The sequence below is a fragment of the Liolophura sinensis genome, chromosome 6 (genome assembly GCF_032854445.1).
Source record: "Liolophura sinensis isolate JHLJ2023 chromosome 6, CUHK_Ljap_v2, whole genome shotgun sequence".
Classification (NCBI taxonomy): domain Eukaryota; kingdom Metazoa; phylum Mollusca; class Polyplacophora; order Chitonida; family Chitonidae; genus Liolophura; species Liolophura sinensis.
In genome coordinates, this window is record NC_088300.1 from 75,348,540 (window position 1) to 75,369,963 (window position 21,424).

Genomic DNA, 21,424 nt, shown 5'->3' on the forward strand with positions numbered 1-21,424 from the left:
AATTTTCTGACCAGACTACATGTGATCTATATTAGAAGCAATCAATCAGTTAATGGAATGCAAAAAATTGGCCAGAAATATTTTGGTAGCGCTGAAAACTAAGTCACAGAAATTGGTATTTTTATTCTCTTATCAGAGTTAAGGTTTACAGCCTGTTTTATCCACACACAATATTCAGCTGTAAATTAAGATACATTACCATAGCATAAAAAGAACAAAATAATAAACTGAGAAACCCAGCTATTAGGTGACGAGACAAAGAAGATTAAACATCTTTAGTGGACAATGTACATCACAGTAAGTGATTATAGCTAAAGTGAAAGAAAACAGAAAACTGAAGCTTAGATCACTGAATAACACATTAAGCTCTATACCTCTACTTAAGTATAAAGATTTTTTGGGAACAAATAAAATGCAGTGAAATATTGGAACTCTGATGTGAGCTTTATGTGGTCTACTTTAGACATCAGTCACGCGACAAACCTTTTCATCATTCCACCGTACTGAATATAGGATTAGCTCAGTTAAAGCATGAACAGATATTCGATTTTCATCCAAAATTCAACTTTAAGTACAGAAAATCAGTTTCACAGCACTTGCATCAAATATTATCACTGTTGCCCATGAGGTCCTGTTAAAACCAACATGACATGATAGTTAGAATGGTTGAACAACCTGCTGTTGACGGCATTCTCCACATTGGGGGAAGCCGTCATTTTCAACAAATGTTGTACTGAACAAAACTGCCTGCTCAACTGCTCATTACGACAGCGATCTCTTTACAGTAGTGAGTCTTAATGTGCACTAAATTACTCAATGGATTAATGCTTTGTGATTGATTTGCAATTCCGTTTGCTTCTGTTGCTTCACATACACAACTTACTCAATATCTCTGTTAGCTAACTTCTCTCAGCCACACCAAAGTAAAAACATCACTTGCTCTGCCTTATTTAGCCAAAATATACACTATTTGATGGTGAATGAGTGAAAAACATGGTAGCACTTGATCAGTGAGAAATTTTATCATGTACTGCAATCCTGAACAATGTTCATAAAATGATCTGAATATTATGACAATTTCAAGACTGATAAGCAAAAGAGGCAAAAAGAAAGAGTTTTATTCTGTTATGCTTGGGTTTAAGCCTTGCTTTTAACAAAACTTTGGTCATTCACAATGGTGTTTCCTTGTAGCAGGATGGGCTCAATGCTGAAATATTTTAGGGCTGCCTCACTGAAATGCCATGCCACAGACACCACAGACACAGACTTTGTGTTCAGTGCCCAGCCAGAGGGAAGTGCCAAAACTGTCAATTTCAAGGTCACTGAAACAATCGGATGGTCCATTAACCAGTCAACAATATTTACCGATGTGCATAAACATCTTATGTTACAAAGATGCTTCAATCTTCTGATAAGAAGACATCATTTACACTAAACATTACACCTTGATCAAAATTGAAAAAAAAATCTGGTTAATCATCACTGGTCCTAAAGGTTGCAAGAACTCCATAATGATCAGAGGCAGCACCAGATCTACAAGCAGAAGACAAAGACAGGGTACATACCAATGTCTTACAGATATACACATAATTTCATCACAGTCATGATAAACTACACTGACTGGGTTTAATACCTACACTCACATTTCAAATACACTAATACAGTTCAAAGGTTCTGCAAGCATTAACTGTGCAACTCTGACAAAATGCTAAATCAGAAAAATGTAATTATATAATTTCTACAATTAATAACTCCAACCAGTAAAACTTTCACTAAACTTAAAAGGTATTTCAAAGTGATTTTTAATCAAATAATTAATTACAAATAGAAACAGAAAAGAAGTTCCATCTTGACCCGTTAAAACATTTATCTTACCCATATTTGCCACTTCCTATCAGATTTATCTCATCCACAGTTATGTCCCCTGATTTCCTCATGAAGATGTAGTCTATCTGCAGAGCAAACAGCATCACATTCTCATAGTGCACTCTAACTCATCCTGTAGGCTTGCCAAAATTTTGGGATCAGTTTTTATTTACATATTGATTGGACATATGTTTTATATGATACACATACATGGATATATTCATACCGATAAGGTTCAAGCTGGCCAGCAGCTAGTGGGTGGAGAAAACATTACAGAGACCAGAGGTACCCATTGCATCTCATCAAGTACAATGATTCTGAGTTATAACTGCTGCAAAGCCAATCTGGATTTTCACGGGAACTTTAATGCGGAAATTAATGTTGATATTAATTCCAAGCCAAGCATCTGGAGATGATGTCGGTTCATACAGGCCTATGCAAAGAAACACAGATTGTATGTACATTGTGCATTTATTATCCTTTTCAATAATGCAATTCTATTACAACGTGAAAAACAAGACAAAACTGCATAGACCTGGTAGCAAGGCTACCAAAGAGCTTGCCTGTATGAGACACATGAATGCAGAGCTTCATGCAAAAAGCTCAATGCATAAAGAACTGCAATCACAAATTTGGTAATTTACGGCATTTAATATGCTCATAGAGCATCAGCGATGGAAAATCCCCTTGTGCCATTGTACTTGTACATATGCATGTAAAACTTCAGGTCAATACATACAACTCTTTTTAAGATACCAACCCTAACATTTTGTTTAACATTGATTCTTATACACAATACACTAAGTCAGGAATTCAGTAATTTACGGTATTTAATATGCACACACGGAATCAACGATGGAATATCCCCCTTGTGCTACCTTGCTGTACATGTGTGCAAACTCTGAGCTCAATACCTGCAAAAAAAGTACTTTTTAACACACCACCTCAAACATTTTGTTTAACATTGCTTTCTCTACTACTGGATGCTGAAGCTCAGGGTACCACATAAGCTACGCCTGTACTTTACACAGGCCATCTAATAAAGTACAACCACTGACACTGTCATACACAGATATTAATCTCTAATTAGACGGTGCTGTAATATTTCCATTAAATCAACAAGAAAGGCCAAAATTATTATACTGTCACTATGACTATGACTGTTTATCGTATGCGTAAGGATTGCAGAGCAATGACTTTGTTATAATGTTATGGAGTTGTAAATGATTGTGGTGGTACATTTGTAAAAGACACTGTTGGGAGTTCATGGTCTTTGATATGCAAATCACCAACTACATTTGGCAATCCATGTACTTCGAGTGGCACCTGCAATCCTATGAATGGCTGAGCATATGTTGAGCTATGGCGTAAAAAAACTTCCTTTGTCTTTGCTATGCAAATCGCTACTGACGACTGACTATCCCTGTACTGTGGGTGACCACTGCAACCCTATGATTTGCTACCTGTGTACGATGGGTGACCACTGCAACCCTATGATTGGCTACCTGTGTACTATGGGTGACCACTACAACCCTATGATTGGCTACCTGTGTACTATGGGTGACCATTGCAACCCTATGATTGGCCAAAATCTTTAACCAAAATGGAGACCTCCACCACCACCCACAGCATCTGTATAGCTCTCTCATAATACCTCTCCCGACTTTGTACAGGTGAGCTAATTAGTGGTAAGGTAAAAACATGACCCTCACACAGTTAGAAATACATATACCTATGTCTTTGGCAAGTCTGAAATATTCAATAATCAGTAAGCTCTGTTCATAATGGCCCACTTATGTAGCCTCTAGGTTTAGTACTGCCTAGATACATGTACTGTCACCGAGTTAAACATAGAGTATTAATGTAGAGTCAATGTTTGCAATCTTGTTCAATTAAAATCCAAGATGGCCACATGTGGGCCAAATCCAACATGGATATGACTACTTTAGATCACTGCTGAATTTCAATGATAGCTACCACAAAACTTACCATATTTCTCCTTACTTTTCAGACACTTTTTCTGCTATCTTTGCAGGTCACTCAGAACCCTGGGAATCCTTGCACATAGGGCGTTGTTAATTTACACTAATTCCTCAAACTTTTCCCATTAAAAGAACAACTTTGTATGACTTATGTCCTTTTTAATTTGATTTTGGAGACTAAACTACACTGGTTGGCCAATTTCAAGGCCAACAAACAAAATGTTTAATTTTATCAGCCTACACAAATTAGTAGCCTCAGAATATGCTTTAAAACATGTGAAAAGATTGAAGAATTACAGTAGTGGTCAACACACCCTTCTGTCAGGCTTCTTCTCTAGAGAGCTGAAGGTCAGTCCAGATGGGCCTTCTTCATTACTGACCAGCCATGTGTCCAGTAGGTCACTCACTCTACTGTTCTGCAACTCTGCTTGACCACTCAGATATCTAAACAAAGATTATTAAATATTAAAAAACTATTACCAAAATCGCTCGCAGGAAATCTGACTGCAAACATACCCTTAAATGCCATGTTTTTTGATTTTCATACCTGGAGCCCAGGCTATGCCCTGGCTTCCACTTTGCGAGGAACAATGTCACATATCCAGCAATGGAATGGGACAGGACAGACTCGTTTAACCCAGTCGCTAGCATTGCTAGTCTGCATACTAAGCTCGTTCTGAGCTATTTTACTTTGACTGACCAGTGTAAGTGATAACACACATCTAATGTGCTTAAAGTTGTTTGTCTTCAAAACTGACCAAATACGCCCCACACTCTCAGTTTTTCGCAGCGCTGATCAGGTGTTAAAATAGGTTAGGAACTACATTAAATATTTAAATAACAATTTACTATCAGAATACCCAGATTTAAATGAATTCATACAGTTACTGTATCTGGTTAAATGTTTCTACATAAGTGTGAAATAGTAGGAATTCTACTGATTTCAAATTATCCGAACTTTATACCATTTCTTCTCATGTGCAAAAAAAAAAAAAAAATTGATCAAAACAGCCCCAGTGTCAATAGGTACCTAGATCACCTCAATACCAAATGTGATACCAATACCAAACCTCAGTATACACCTGCATAACAAATGTGAACCTCAATATATATACGCATACTAAATATGAACCTCAATATAAACCTGCATAACCTGACCCTCAGTATATACCTGCATATCCAAGATGAACCTCAATATATGTCTGCATACCAAATATGAACCTAAATATATACCTGCATATCAAATATGAAACTCAATATATACCTGCATACCAAATATGAACGTCAGTATATGCCTGCATACCAAATATGAACCTCAGCATATACCTGCATAACAAATATGAACCTCAATATATACCTGCATAACAAACGTTAACGTCAGTATTCGCCTGCATACCAAATATGAACCTCAGTATATACCTGCGTAACAAATAAGTACCTCAGTATACACCTGCATAACAAATGTAAACCTCAGTATACATGTGCATAACAAATATGAATCTCAGTATATACCTTCATATCATAAGTGAACCTCAGTATATACCTGCATATCAAATATGAACCTCGATATATACCTGCACAACAAACGTGAACCTCAGTATATACCTGCATACCAAATATGAACATCAATATATACCTGCATACTATATATGAACCTCAGCATATACCTTCATACCAAATATGAACCTCAATATATACCTGCATAACAAATGTTAACCTCAGTATTCGCCTGCATACCAAATGTGAACCTCAGTATATACCTGCATACCAAATATGAGCCTCAATATATACCTGCACACTTAATATGAACCCTGGTATATACCGACATACCAAATATGAACCTCAATATCAATTGCATACCAAATATGAACCTCAATACATACCTGCATAACAAATATGAACCTCAATACATACCTGCATAATAAATGTGAACCTCAGTATATACCTGCGTAACAAATGTGAACCTCAGTATATACCTACATAACAAATGTGAACCTCAGTATATACCTGCATAACAAATGTGAACCTCAATATCAACTGCACTCCAAATACGGGCCTCAATACATACCTGCATACCAAATATGGACCTGAATATATACCTGCATAACATATGTCAACCTCAGTATATACCTGTATAACAAATGTGAACCTCAATATATACTTGCATACCAAATATGAACCTCAATATATGCCTGCATACCAAATATGAACCTCAATATATACCTGCATTACAAATAAGAACCTCAGTATATACCTGCATAACAAATGTGAACCTCAGTATATACCTGCATAACAAATGTGAACTTCACTATATACCTTCATAACAAATATGGACCTCAGTATATACCTGCATAACAAACGTGAACCTCAGTATATACCTGCATAACAAATGTGAACCTCAATACATACCTGCATTACAAATAAGAACCTCAGTATATACCTACATACCAATATGAACCTCAGTATATACCTGCATTACAAATAAGAACCTCAATTTATACCTGCATAACAAATGTGAACTTCAGTATATACCTTAATAACAAATATGGACCTCAGTATATACCTGCATAACATATGTGAACCTCAGTATATACCTGCATACCAAATATTAACCTCAATATTTACCTGCATAACAAATGTGAACCTCAGTAAATATCTGCATAACAAATGTGAACCTTAGTATATACTGGCATAGCAAATGTGAACCTCAATATACACAGGCATAACAAATATGAACCTCAGTATATACCTGCATAACGAATGTGAACCTCAGTATATACCTGCATAACAAATGTGAACCTCATTATATACCTGCATAACAAATGTGAACCTCAGTATATGCCTGCACAACAAATGTGAACCTCAGTATATACCTGCATATCAAATATGAACCTCAATATATACCTGCATACCAAATATGAACGTCAGTATATACCTGCATAACAAATGTGAACCTCAGCATATACCTGCATAATAAATGTGAACCTCAGTATATACCTGCATAACAAATGTGAACCTCAGTATATACCTGCATAACGAATGTGACAAACAAATGAACAGAGAGAGACCAGCAGATTGCGATGTCCACTACATATATGCCAGGAACATACCCTTTTAAATAAAAGGTGAAAATATTAAATGTAACAATAAAGCACTGGCATAATAAAACAGGACATGATCTTTAACACCATCCAGCAGCATGTCAATTGTAGGACAAAGCAATCCCGTATCTGAATGCTAACATAGTTCACATAACTACACATAACAACTTTGGCACTGCTAATGAGAGAGTGAGTGCTTGGGGTTTAATGTCATACTTAACAACTCTGCAGTCATATGACGGCGAAGGGATCCTTAGAGTGCATGTAATGTGCCTCCTTGTTACAGGACAGATTTCCACCACTCTTTTTATCTAGTGCTGCTTCACTGAGATGACTTATCCAAGGTAAGTAAGCTGCCCCACCCAAGCCATTATTGTACTGATACAGGTCAATCAGTCGTCGCACTATCCCCTTAATGCTGAAAGCCAAGCGAGGAAGTCACAACTTCCTCTTTTTTAAGTTCTTTGGTGTGACTCGACCCAGGATTGACCCTGGATCTACTGTCCCGAGGCGGTCACTGTTCTGGTAGTGTTATATGTGGTACTTACCTGATGGAATCTTCCTGTGGTTCAGCGTTCAGATCCCCCAGGAGGAAAGCAGGTCCATCAAACTGCAGCATGTACTCCCTGATTTGTACCACAGACTTCTGCCTGGCACTGTCAGACAAAGACAAGTGTGAAACAAACACGTGCACCTGTGGAGAAGAGAGGGGCATTGCTCACCAGATGTATCAGCAGCATTCAGTCTGCTACCATTTTTGAGAATACTCAACTGGTTAAATACAGAGAAATGACCAACTGAATATTAACTCGTTGGCAGAGATTTAATTAGTCACATATATGAAGCATATTGCCACTACATGTATTTATTTATAAGATTGTTATTTAATCAAACATTGTTCATTTATGCAATGGCAGTCACTTTTGTAGCTCAGTTTAAAACGAAAGTGCCCAGGGCAAACCATCAACCTACTTGATAAGTTAGGGATGAACTTTCCCGCATTTGACATACACAAATGAACACCATATTGGTGGAAGACAAATGGTCTTCAATGAATGTTAGATAGCACAAATGGCCACACGAATGTCACTGACCACTTATTATCAGCTATGTCCCATAAGTAACTTGCCAATACAGTTAGAAGAGATAAAGTGTGGAAAAAAGGAACAATAAAATTTCTAGCTATTATTGACGATGTTTTACTGACCTTACCAAAAGAAGGCACGGCTATCTCAGCATGCAGACAAATCCTCTGATGGCCGTCAGTCGGGTCACTCTTATTTCTGAAACACCAGAGTTAAGAAAAAAAAAAAAGAGTAAAAAAATATCTCTTATGATTAATACATGTAATACCGGAAGTCCATTACCTAGAAGTATGCAACTTATAGCCAGTCTCCATGGCAAATAACACGTTACGTCATCTGTAGAAGCTCACGCCACCTGATGTAGAGAACATGCCCACCTCTTGGGTGGAAATTGTGAAATGAATCATGGAAAATCTAAACAGCTCCTACAAGTACTATGATTTCTCTAATCATTGTTGCTATGCAGTTAAGAACCCACTGACTATTTTTCTATTTATAAGCAACTCTGAAACAATTACTATCAAAGACATTGTTATCCTTTTACAAAATTCTCTGCTGTAATTTTTTTTTAAGTCTATTTCAACACAAATGGGTTTGGAACACTTTTTCCCACCATGCATCAGCTGTTTCTCAGATGTTAGCTGTGCAATAGAGAGAAAAAAAAAAATACATGGCTGTGCAGATACATCACATAATGTGTTAGAGATCACAGAAAAGTGTAAAGTGCCGTGGAGACCAGCTACAATGAACAGGGAAGTTGCACACTTAATGGACTTCTGGTAATATCAGTGTTCCATATTAGGGTATTTAAAACTTCACCAAGATGTTGGGCTAGCTCAATAACTCCACACCTATCTTCCAATAAGTTTGTTTCAAAATGGCTTTAAACATTCATCTGGCGTTCTGACTTCAGCCAACTCTGTATGACACTTACTTTGTAAAGGTTGTAATCATACTGGTAAATCCCTTGATCCATTGCTACTCAAATGGAGCCTCAATTATGCTAATCATACCACAGTTTTACTAATGCAGTAGGTCAAGAATGCAGCAGGTCAAGAGTAATTTGAATATGCACCTATTATATCACTTCTGTTTAAATGTGTGCATGTTTTTTCTTTCTTTTTCTGCATGAGAAGGGATGAGTAGTAATACAAGTTCAAAAACTATGAATGTTTATCTTAATCTGAAGATCTGTTTCCTGCTTACAGGTTCTGCCATTGCCAATGTAACACTCCTTTGAATCTTTGAATGACTTGATCTTTTGCCCTTGTAGAATGTAACTTGCACCCCGTTATGAAGACTGGTAGTTGTTATGTTTTTGCTCATGCTTTGTTGTCTCACCTGTTTAGTAACAGATAGTCATAATTCAGAATAGGAAAGCGCGAGAAAATAGCCAGTCCTTCCTCACAACGACCTTTCTTGATAGACCTGCCCTGGGTCATAGCAGGCTGGAAGATAAACTGTAACCAACAAACACTGGATGCCATTAAGGCAGTATTTATGAAGTGATGGACATTTAACAGAGTTCTTCAACAGGGAATTTAGCTAAACTTAACTTATGAGAAAGGGTTTTGCAATCACACACTAAAACTGTTTGCAGTATTTGATTTCATACTGGTGATGCGTCAACTGACAGACTGATAAATACTTTTACAGTTAACACTAGGTGAGCACAACTAACGGTTATGTAAGTACTGATGCAGAGCCATCACCTGAGAGACTACAAAGTACTGGCAGAGTGCACAAGGGATTAACAATCAGGTAAGTATTGAAACATTAAGCTCACCTGCTAGTCAGGTAGGTCTTTGAAAAATAAGCTCACCTGCTAGTCAGGTAAGGCTTGGAACAATAAGTTCACCTGCTAGTCAGGTAAATCTTGGGACAATCAGCTCAACTGATAGTCAGGTAAGTCTTGGAACAATCAGCTCACCTGATAGTCAGGTAAATAATGATACAGGTGACTCATCTGACTTGGTCCTAACTCCAAACCGCTGCCATGTTGATAACGAACTTCCTGCAAGCCAATGATATCTGCTGCAGCTGACTGAAGAACCTACAGAAAAACAATAACTATGATTATCATAGTTTTATTTGGTAATATGCAGATTACACAGATAACATGAAAAAGACACGTCACACTTGGGGACAACCTCATGCCTTCACAACAGTACATTTGAACATAACATGAAAGACTAAAAGAAGGACATGTTTGTGGGTTCTTGCTGACAATAAATGGTCAACAACACTTGTGTGGCCACTCCTCTTCTGCCAATATGGTGCACGTGCATATCCATGCTTCACACCTGAGAAAGGTCATCAGTAACTTGCCATTGAGTGTGGTGTTCAGCAACAATGAAATTAATAAATAAAGTCCTATAAGAATACTGTAATGGTTATTGGCCTACAGACCAAGCTAAGCCTATAGCCGAAGCCACCATATGTACAGAAAAGAGGCTTAAAAAATGCCTATCCCTTAACCCAGCAGGACGCTGATTGGCTGAAATCCGAAAATGCCAAAGCTTCAAAAATTGTGATTGGCCCGCTGTTTCCAGTGGGCGCTATATAAGCCGGTCAGAAACAGTGCTCAGGGAGAGACGATCAGAATCTTCAAAGTGACAGAACCTTGGAAGACATACAGAACCACTGAACGGGACTGGACCAGAGACGGCGAGAGGAAGGTACGGGAGCCTGGGCTGTGAGGTTGTCTACTGCACCCGTATGGAACTCGTCTTAGCCCTGATGATTGGGAATGCAGTGTTGCCCTAAGGTACTTCCGCCATGAGGGTCACCACAACCGAGGCCAGGTCACAGATCGTCTTACATTGACGCTTTGTCCAGGAAAGAACTGTCTGACGAGGGACAACTGCAGAGCCAGCAGCCAGGCAGCCCCAGGACAAGAGCATACAGAGGGCTAGCAGGCAGGCCGCCCTGTACAAAAATGGGGGCCAGAAACCAGGCCACCCCTATTCCTTTCTTGTTAATCAATGACCATTGTAAAGTGCGTTTATTACATAGACGTTATCACTGTTATTCTTTCATTGTATAAACTGTGTTGGGTCTCTATTTAGTCTCTACCCAGCCCCATTGAGCCCACATGGTAATGAGGTTTTGTTTGTAGATCGAGGTCCAGTGTCTTTACCACTGCTACTCAACTCGGTTGTGCACAAATTCCGCTCGGCCCACGTAACCCACTCACTGTTTTCCAGCCACACTGAGTGAAAACCGCCACAATTTACTTTAGCACAATACTTACTGGACCAAGAATTTTCATTCTTCTGACATAATCCTCTTCTGTATGTTCCACATTGAAGAAATTCCAAATGTTCTGTGAAAGGACTTTCAAAGTAAGTTTGTCTGAACAGACTTTCTCACACGCAGGCTCATCTGAATCTCCATCTGTGGCTCCTGCCTTGCTGCTTCCTGATTGGCTGACACAGGAAGGCTGATCTGCCATTTGAACGTCAGGAATATGGCTATATATATGTGTTTGCCCGGTGGTGAATTCTGACATCTCAAACCTATGTCTCTCAATGCCCAGAGTAAGGGTGAATTTGTATAAAAACCCCATATAAGCCAGGCCCTCACCTCTCCTGGTTTCCCCATCAGATGTCAGCTCCACCACTGATACTGATAATGGGGTGCTGTCATCCTCGGAATACACTAATCTCTAATAAACAAAACAAAAAGATTGCAAAAATTTTTTGTACACAGTGAATAATTTAATGAAATTGCAAAATGGTATTCTAACCTTGAATCATTCTCCAGTAGGGCTACTGTGCTTATCACACACATGTAAACTTCAGGTGATAAATCTATGAATATAAAACAGAGAAATAAATGCAGAATTTACATGTAGCTGCATGTATAAAATATGGTTTGGTCTCATTGTTTACTTGGGACTAACATCAGTATCATGAGATTGTCACAGTTCAACACAGTGCCTCGCAACAGCTGAACACTGCTGATCCACACCTTGTAGTACATGTACCACATGGAAACATTTCTGCTCAGGCCCACGGATCATAAAGCGATTTTAGACATTTTAGTCAAAATTTCAGTCTTTAAACTTGGTATGTTCCTTACTGTTATTTCAACACAAATTTGTTTACAATATCTTACCAGGATTTATGTTGTCAAGCAATATTTTGCTATTGTCACTTAAGAAATAACAATTTTAAAGTGATTTGAAAGTTTGGTAAGTCTAAGATCACATCGTGATCCCTGCGTCAATACCATAACCCAGCGCAGAAATTGCACAGTACAGTTCAATGACATTTAGGCCAGGTGAATGACCACTTTTAAATTGTTACATGAACTTCACAGGTCTTTATTTTGCCTTTCACTGGGAGTTGCTGTACAAGCAGTCATAATACATACCACCATGGGTAATAGTATGATATAGATTACAAACGAGAAATTTGTATATTTGACGACTGCTGTTTGCTGAGCTAACACTTATACAGGATAACTGTGGACACAATCAGTATCCAGTTAGCTTTCATCAAATATGGCACAGCAGTATGTAATTATATGTAATATTATCATGACAACAAATCTGGATATGAATGGAAACATACATATTTCTTCAGATCTGTGATTTTGTGCTCCTTGTACAAGTCTGTGCTTCTTCTCTCTGTCTGCTCCCTTTGGCTTTTCAAGAAGTCTAAAGCTACCTAGAATACAAAAAAACATTGATCGATGTGAAGTTACCAAAAATTAATTCAACAGTAATAACAGTCAATTTGATAAACCAAAAGACTATCCACAATTTACTTTGGAAGATCCTTAACAAAATATCAACTAATGTAGTCTGGTGGCTCTTGCGTGCTCTGTGCAAGGAGAAACATGAGATAACAAGAAAAGCATTAAGAGGCAGCCTCACTGTACCTTGACCAAATGTTTGATATCCGAATCATTTAGTGTCACATTTCCGAGTTGCCATGCCAACATTCCACCATACATCGTCACAGGTTCACCCATAGTGTCAGTTACAGGTACAGAAATGCTTCTCCGTGTTTCTCTTCTTTGGGCTGAGAACATAAGTTTATTCTACATTTAACAAAAAAAAACAAAAAAAAACTGTGTGCATTCATAAGACCACTGGAAGAGAAACTGGTGGATACCTGTGAGAAACCCAGTCATGCAATACATGTACCGACAGAATTTCTCAGAAAAAAGCAGCATGCTCTCTGGTATCTTTGTGTGCCGGTTACACAGCTACAGCCTTCCATGTGCTGGATGACGGAGGTATATATGAAAGGATGAAGAACTCGCCCAGTCAGCCCAGCGAGCCGGCCGGACAGACATACCCGCTGTCCCATTGTACTCTGAATGAATCCTCTCACAGCCAGGCAGCCATTGATGTCAATGTATGATACTGCGCCTCAGAGGCCGTCCGCGAGCGGGGCTTAATGTGAACTGCCTCAAAAGGATCCCATCATGCGCATTTTGTTTGAGTAAAAAGCATCACCTCCAAATTCTGTGCACAACAAAGATGTAGTAAGGTCATATTTGTGTGTCTAAGTGGGCATTATAATCACATGTATAGGACTATTGTATCGCAAGATATAGTTTGTAAAGGACAGCGATATTTATTGAGTTATCAGGGAATTTTTTTTCACTATTTTCCAGCCTATTTTTTTCAGGTATCAGTTTCCTGGTGCTAACGGATTATGGGCCCCCGGAGCTCATTTTTTTTAAATGACGATTGAAAATTGTGAAAATTGCCCATGTGAAATAGGACATGAACTTTTTTCAAAACTATACAAAATTAGTGATGTATGAGTTCCATAGACTCAGACTTCCGCACACCTAACAATCTACAGTTTAGAAAAATAAGATAGGGGAAATACTTAAATGAATGTGCATGTGGCAATTTAGGGCACCATAAAACTTCCTCTAAGCAAGTTTGATTTTTGTAAACACTACTTTCCTATATTTCTTGAAAAACACTGCTGGTCGACATCGGGGTGCATGCGCAGTCCCCAATGATTTCAAAAATATAACTCACTGAAGCAGATTCCCTGCTGTTAAATGCTTGTTGTGACGTCACTCTATTCAGAAAACCGTACTTTCTCCGTCAGGAAAGTACAGCAGCCATACTTTCCTTAATTCATCTGGCAGGTCTGAATTGTCTAACCAAGCATATTTTGTCCATGTCGTCATACATAAAGTATCAGAACGAAAACATAGCCCAGTGTTATCTGCGCACTTCTTATCCCCACCCCTTCAAAAACTAAATACAAAAATCATTTATTATGTAACCCTATTGCAAACGTTTAAGTGAGGGAAAGACCTTGTAACTGTCCATTCCTGGATAACACACAGTCCTCCGGCCTTAGTGCCTCATACTTTTCTATCCAGGAATGTACAGTTACTCGGCCTTTCTTCACATCTAAATACACGCCTCTGCTGAATGTTTATTGGCTTCCTGCTAATGTATGTCTATATAACCCGTGAACCATTGCTTATGGAGATCTTTGCAAGGGCAGCATTCTTTAGTGTACCATCGTGACAGGAGTTAATAAACTTTGGTGCACTGAAATGGAATATTTGCAAATCAAACTCCCAGATATCGCACAGGAATGTTGTCCTTGCCTTAACCTCCACAGTTATAAGAAATATATATATTGGTGGCATGCTATTTTCTTATTATTTAAAAATGGCTCTTTATGGTGAAATCTTATGAACGGAAATTCAAATTAATGACATAAAGTTAAGTTATCTCTGCATGAGTAACTGTATCGGCTGCTAGGCCTATATTTTATCCAGATTTCATGAAGTGGTTCCAGGTAAAATGTACTCCAACGTACGTACTCCAAACTATCATCAGGGATACAGAAAAAATGGGACAAAAACTGACACAGTTTTGTCGAAAATGAAGACGAAACTGACGGGAATTCAAACGTCATTTGTATGTCATGGTGAAACAATACATCACATTTCAATTCACTTCATTTCAATACATTGAAGCATTGTGAAAAAAAATTTCCGGAAATTTATTCATATTCATTACAGGAACAGAACTAATGAATCGATGAAAAAGTTTTTAAATCTATGAAAAAGTCTTTATATTAGAACTGTTTGTAAATCTACTTAAAAAACACTTTTCTGGTGTTTGGACAAAAATAAGCAAAGCCTCTCTTGCAACGACAATGGGCTTGTTTGTATGTATTCTGTATGTATGTGCCATAGACCCTACTCTGTTGTGAACAAGCAACGCTCGACTGGGTGCATTCTGAATATCTTTCAGCTCAGGTGTCAAAAGATGCCATAGTCTCGAGAGCGCATGCCAATCGTTCTTTTTAACATTCTCACATGAAAAATATTTCCTTGAATAAGTCTTAGCAGGGAGTATTAAAATACGGTAAAGTAATTTAATAAAGGTATTTTGTAAACTCACTGACAGCATTATTACTTGCTCCAGGAGTTGGTTCAACTTTTTCATCTACTTGTTTCAGATTTTCAATATTTTCAAAAGCAGATTCAAAAAACTCTTCAGCAAATCCAGGATTCCATTTCATTTTGTCAAGGTACACATTTTCAGGAGGTAACTTTAACTCATCTACAAAACAGTCGATAGAAATATGAATTGGGTTATGAGGGGAGTGCTCTGTTGAATCTCCTATTTCAAAGTCTGTAATATAGCTACAATATTTCTCTTTAATCAAAACATAATCTATAATCTTCTACCATTTGGTCCTACATATGTGTACTTTCCAATGCCACTATCCCTTTTGAGTCTCCCATTTACAGTTCTCATTCCAGCTCAAAGTACACAAATCTAACAGATTTTTGCCAAATGAACTGACCTTATTATCAAGGGAAACTCTATCGAAATTACTAACAACATCTTGTTCGAATTTATTTTCAAAAGGAAGAGGTCTATCATATTGAACACAATCTGATTGATTTCCTCTCCGTGAATTTAGATTCCCAGGCGCCAGTATCACCCCTTTGTTCTCAAAATTGCGATTGCAAGTAGAACACATCCAAATTGTGACAAGTATAGGCTGGTGATCTCTCAGGTGGAAAATAACATGCACAAATATACATATCAGATTCCACTCTACAAAATAATTTGCTTGGTTTAAACCAAAAGGTAAACTCATTTTGTTTTACTGCAGTAATTCCAGGAAACAAATCAGATTTATAGCACATAATAACACCTCCACTGTTTTTCCTTGCTTTTTATGTTTTAACTTTCTGTACGAGTGGGGAAATTTATACAAAATTTACATTTATTTAACCGAAAGATATATCTGTGCTTTTTGAAGTCCATGTTTCAGTCAAAATGATGATATCGTGCACTTGTGTGTTTTGACTTCATCTGTTTTGAAGTCATTTGAAAATCCCTCAACATTCCAGACAATAATATTTACGTTATTTTGACCATTATCCTATGCCATCCTGTTCTGTTTACATTTCCTAAGATCTTCACCTGGCCACCTACTCCCCAGGTTGTTTTTTTACTGAGGGTCTACAGGGTGCTCATCGACCACACACCTCCATGGTCAGACTGTGGCTCTGCTACATGTAGGTAATTATGGATTTAAGCAGAAGTTAAGCTTTTTTTCAAGTGATGCACATTTTGCTTTTGATACCTTATACAAGCACTGAAAGAGTTTTGGGGAAATTCATTAATTTTTTTAACAGAAAAATGTAAGTGTTAAACTTCAAGGTCTTCATGAGCTTCTGAAAGTGTATTTTTATTTGAAAATTTTACTTGAAATGTAACTTCCCTGTTTAAAGGCTGTGTGGAACACCACCCAATGGATGCAGGAGGTTCACTTGAGAGTTTTTACGTGCCAGTTTGTATTTTCTTTCTCAGGTCTGTAATCTTACATGACTACCACTGAAGAACTAAAATTTGTCAAGGACCTATATATACACAATGTTTCCAGCACTTTCAAAGACCTATATATACACTAGGGTTTCCAGCATTTTCATGTACCTATATATACACTATGTTTTCCAGCACTTTCAAGGACCTATATATACACTATGTTTTCCAGCACTTTCAAGGACCATTTATTTTATTTCTTTATTTATCTGATTGGTGTTTCACTGTGTACTCAAGAATAATTCATTTATATGACGGTGGCCAGCATTATGGTGGGAGGAAACATGATTTAGTTAAAGTACAAACCTTTAAGTGGAGATAATTGATACTATGAATTTACTACTTAGGGAATATTCCAGTGTTTGAGTATAGATATCTTCTGAGTTCATTTTTTCATAAAATTAGTTATGAAATATTCATAGCTATTTCACTTATGGCATATCCATATACCTGTGGTACAGTGTCCAGGGAGGCATAAACAATCGACACCTTCTATGTCCTATACATTGGTTGAATAACTGATCCTTGTAAATGTTTGTCTTCGCTATATCAAACTCATCCACTTTATTGAAAACTGTCTCGCACCACACAACTGCCAAATGGATTTCTTTTGATCAGTTCATTTCTCTCTTAGAGTCCAAAGGTAACAATGCTCTAGGCTGGAGGAGTTTCTCCATTCTTGTTAGTCCAACTGTCAACAGGGCTGTGTACACCCCAAACATAACCACTGAACTGTCAACACTGTAGCTGACAAGGGAAAGTGCAATGAACAGCATAAAAATTGTGCTGGATAGCAACTGTGGAAAGCAGTCAAACTGCGTAATTCCACCCAACTGGGCACATCAAAATTAAACACTTTATCTACATACTTCATACTACCTATTTATTGGAAAATGGTACAGAAAAATATTAAGAAATTTTAGGACCACCCAAAAAATAGAAACAGAGAAGAGTGAATATTTTAGTACATGTAAGGTAATAGGGTTAATAAAACTGACAATAGATACATAAAAGAATGTTACACAGATAAAAACAGCCGGTCAGCAGTTTAATGGTGTATATACCTGGTACTAGCAAGCCCTTACATGGACCATAACACAGAGCAGGCGGCCCATGGGGTAACTCCACACCTCATACTGTGAGGTGTCTTAAACGCAGGGTGAGTTGACTACTTCATCAGTGATATCCTAATTCACTAGGAGAATTTATGAGCCTATTTCTCAAACTTCAGAATAGCGTTATGTTTACTAAACCAGTATGTTATGTGAAACACACTCAGAAATTTAAAAGAAACATCCAAATGTATTACAACTTTCTAAATGCCTTTCAAAGAGATCCAATGACATCCTAAGTTAATTTGTGCAGGGACTGCTAAGTATATTCATTTCTAAAAAAGTAAATATCTGAAATACATGTAAGGTACCATATTACAGTAATGAATTTCATATTTGTACATTTTTACAAACAACAGGGTAGGGGAATGTCTAAAGGTGCATTTGTTTCGATATTTTGAATATATCTGACCATGCATGGTAGTAACTTGTCATAAGCACAGAAGACACCAATGGCATTATTGGAATACCTGTGCTAGAAGAGACCAGGTACAGATATACAGAGCTATACCACTACATGCTATATCATGCATAATGTATACAACTTTGACATGTATGATTTGTTCTACAGCAGAGATGGACTCCTGGCAAGCCGATGACACCGAGATGAATCCACCAATCAGACACCACGATGTGCTGGGGCCAGAGTTTTACTGTAACCTGTTACAAGATAATTATGACCTACTGTGTAAGAGCCTAATACTGGACAAATCCCTATACGCTCAGCTTCTTAACAGGTGTGACTTCAATATGACCATGATCAATCATATCAAGGTGAGGACAGTTGACAAAGAAATATTAACAGAGATCAAAACACCAAGTCTGTCGCATGTCAAGTGATGTTTTACAACGTTATACATTTCAGGTTTAATTTTTTTTTTTGTAACATAACATACAGCTCATGTGTGGATCAACTATAATTGAATCTAACAAAATGCATTTTTGTCATGTTTTGTCACAAGATCTGTGATTGGCTCTATACTAATGCAAAACCACCAAGTAGTTTGATTCAAGTTCATCAAGTAGATTGAGAATCTACAACCAGATCTCTTGTGTATAATTTGACAACCACTTCTAAATTTTCCAGGATGGTGACATGTTTAAAACTACTTCTTGTTATAAAAATTATATTGATTCAATTACATTTTACTTATCTCTTGCCCCTGATGTAATCCATGCACTTTTAACAAACAGGCAGCATCACAAATATTCAATGAAGCAGACTGCACACCATTTGTAATCAGTCCCCCCCACCACCCACCCATCTTCCTCTTGTATTTTCAGACAAGGCGGGTGTTTGCCAAGAAGGTTCAGAAGTTACTAGACTTTTTGAAGGAGAAGATCCAAGTGAACACGGACACCATGAGGAACTTCTGTGTGTGTTTACAGAACATTGGACAAGGGCCCCTCTCCACACACTTCAACGTCATAATCAAGAGGGCCTTAGGTAGGACTGTCTGGTTTTTGAATCAAGTGAGCCCTCTGTTAGATCAGTATTAGACCACATGTCAAGTGATAAATACATATACACTAGGCACTGCTGTTAAAATGACAATACAGGAATTTTCAAGAAACCACAGCAATTTTGAAAGAAAATTCAAGCTGGATCAACTATTACCTGATTTCAAATAAATTAAATGCCAACATTTAGTGCATTAGATATACATGTGACATATTTCATAGTGAACTAATATGTCTCACCTTCGCAGTGTACGGTTGTGTGAGTGGTTCCCACAGATTTTGAGGGGTGGGTCATAGTCAAGTGGTTAAAACACTTAAAACATTAAAATCACTCGAGAGAAAATTTAGATTCTTCCACTCTTTAGGTTTGTAGAAGCCTCGGTGACAAGCATATCTGTACAATATAAATTGGAAAGTCAGTCAGTAATTTGCCACAGGTCGGTGGTTTACTCACCCTCACACCTCAACTCTCGTTTCATCCAACTATAATTGACTGACTGTGGATTTGTAAATATTGAACGCCCATATATTCTCTAATGCAACTTAATTATACAGAACCAGCACATGTAATAATTGGAGGAATTTATGTAACTGGTCTTTCTTTAACAGAAAAGAGGATAAGAGCAGCTAATTCGTCATTAAGGAATATGCCTGGAGTATTCATTACAAATCCTTATGATGACACCTTTAGGAGAATCAAACAGGCCAAATGCCAGCCAGTGCACAGACCAGCCAATCAGGTAACCGGCAGCAGGCGCCTGCTTTACAGGTGTGACCTGAACAGCCTGTCCTGCACTCAACATCGATGTTACTGTCAACATCAGCGGGAAGACACCAACAACAGCAGGGAGGCACATTCACCAGGGGAGACAACTCACAACAGTCTCCTCCATGATCCATTCAAGGCATACAATGTTTTAGCCTTCCTTGTTCAAAGGATAGACACACAAGCCAAGCAGATAGAGGACATCAAGCAGCGACTGAGATGGGTAGAAATTGACCAGTCGGTGGTCAAGAAAACAATTGGTCAGACAATAACAGGCTCTGGGCCTGCCATTCAAACGCATCTCCCTTATCCTGCTTACCTTCCCAGCTTGACAATGAAGCAAAGGTATAGCAAAGGCTACCAGTAGATGTACTTCTTGGACTGCTTATATGTAACCATTATGTTGACATATTTTCCTAGATATCATTTGACATGAGCCACATGTACATTAGGCATTTCCCTGATGAAAACCCTGTCATGGATATTGTTTTCAGTGTTGAAAGCTCTGTATATGAACTTGTTTCAATAAAATACGTGGAACACCTGTTCTAGTCACAACATTGTAGTACATTGCTGTGTAAAGTTCTAAACCACAGAACTTGCTAGCCATAAGTATGATCAATCAATCACAATCATCCAGTCAACAAACTAGAGCTCTATACCGGCCAGGGAATGCCTGGTCCCCATAAATTTGATGTACATCAATCATCCAATCAACAAATTAGAGCTCTGTAACGGCCAGGGAATACCTGATCCCCATAAATATGATGTACATCAATCATCCAGTCAACAAACTAGAGCTCTGTACCTGCCAGGGAATGCCTGGTCCCCATAAATCTGATGTACATCGATCATCCAGTCAACTAACTACAGCACTATACCGGCCAGGGAATGCCTGGTCCCCATAAATCTGATGTCCATCAATCATCCAGTCAACAAACTAGAGCTCTATACCGGCCAGGGAATGCCTGGTCCCCAAAAATATGATGTACATCAATCATCCAATCAACAAATTAGAGCTCTGTATTGGCCAGGGAATGCCTGATCCCCATAAATATGATGTACATCAATCATCAAGTCAACAAACTAGAGCTCTGTACTGGCCAGGGAATGCCTGGTCCCCATAAATCTGATGTACAGCAATCATCCAGTCAGCAAACTAGAGCACTATACTGGCCAGGGAATGCCTGGTCCCCATAAATCTGATGT

General features: G+C 38.0%; 1 protein-coding gene and 1 long non-coding RNA gene across 3 annotated transcripts in view; one reads left to right on the forward strand and one right to left on the reverse strand.

The window, feature by feature from the left end:
• Positions 1-21,424, reverse strand: part of LOC135466802 (uncharacterized) — a 26,165-nt gene continuing 4,741 nt past the window's right edge. For both annotated transcript variants that reach the window (XM_064744502.1, XM_064744501.1), the window contains 10 exons: positions 12,922-13,064; positions 12,612-12,707; positions 11,288-11,701; positions 9,965-10,087; positions 9,376-9,494; positions 8,157-8,232; positions 7,498-7,643; positions 4,163-4,292; positions 1,876-1,952; positions 1-1,533 (listed from right to left, as the gene is read on the reverse strand). In XM_064744502.1, the coding sequence (XP_064600572.1) occupies positions 1,473-1,533; positions 1,876-1,952; positions 4,163-4,292; positions 7,498-7,643; positions 8,157-8,232; positions 9,376-9,494; positions 9,965-10,087; positions 11,288-11,701; positions 12,612-12,707; positions 12,922-13,014 (1,335 nt within the window). In that variant the 5' untranslated portion in view covers positions 13,015-13,064 and the 3' untranslated portion in view covers positions 1-1,472. The remainder of the gene's footprint in view (positions 1,534-1,875; positions 1,953-4,162; positions 4,293-7,497; positions 7,644-8,156; positions 8,233-9,375; positions 9,495-9,964; positions 10,088-11,287; positions 11,702-12,611; positions 12,708-12,921; positions 13,065-21,424) is intronic.
• LOC135469321 (uncharacterized) lies at positions 18,642-20,183 on the forward strand. The gene is made up of 3 exons (XR_010444313.1): positions 18,642-18,762; positions 19,273-19,435; positions 20,059-20,183. It is a non-coding gene; the product is annotated as an uncharacterized LOC135469321 (long non-coding RNA).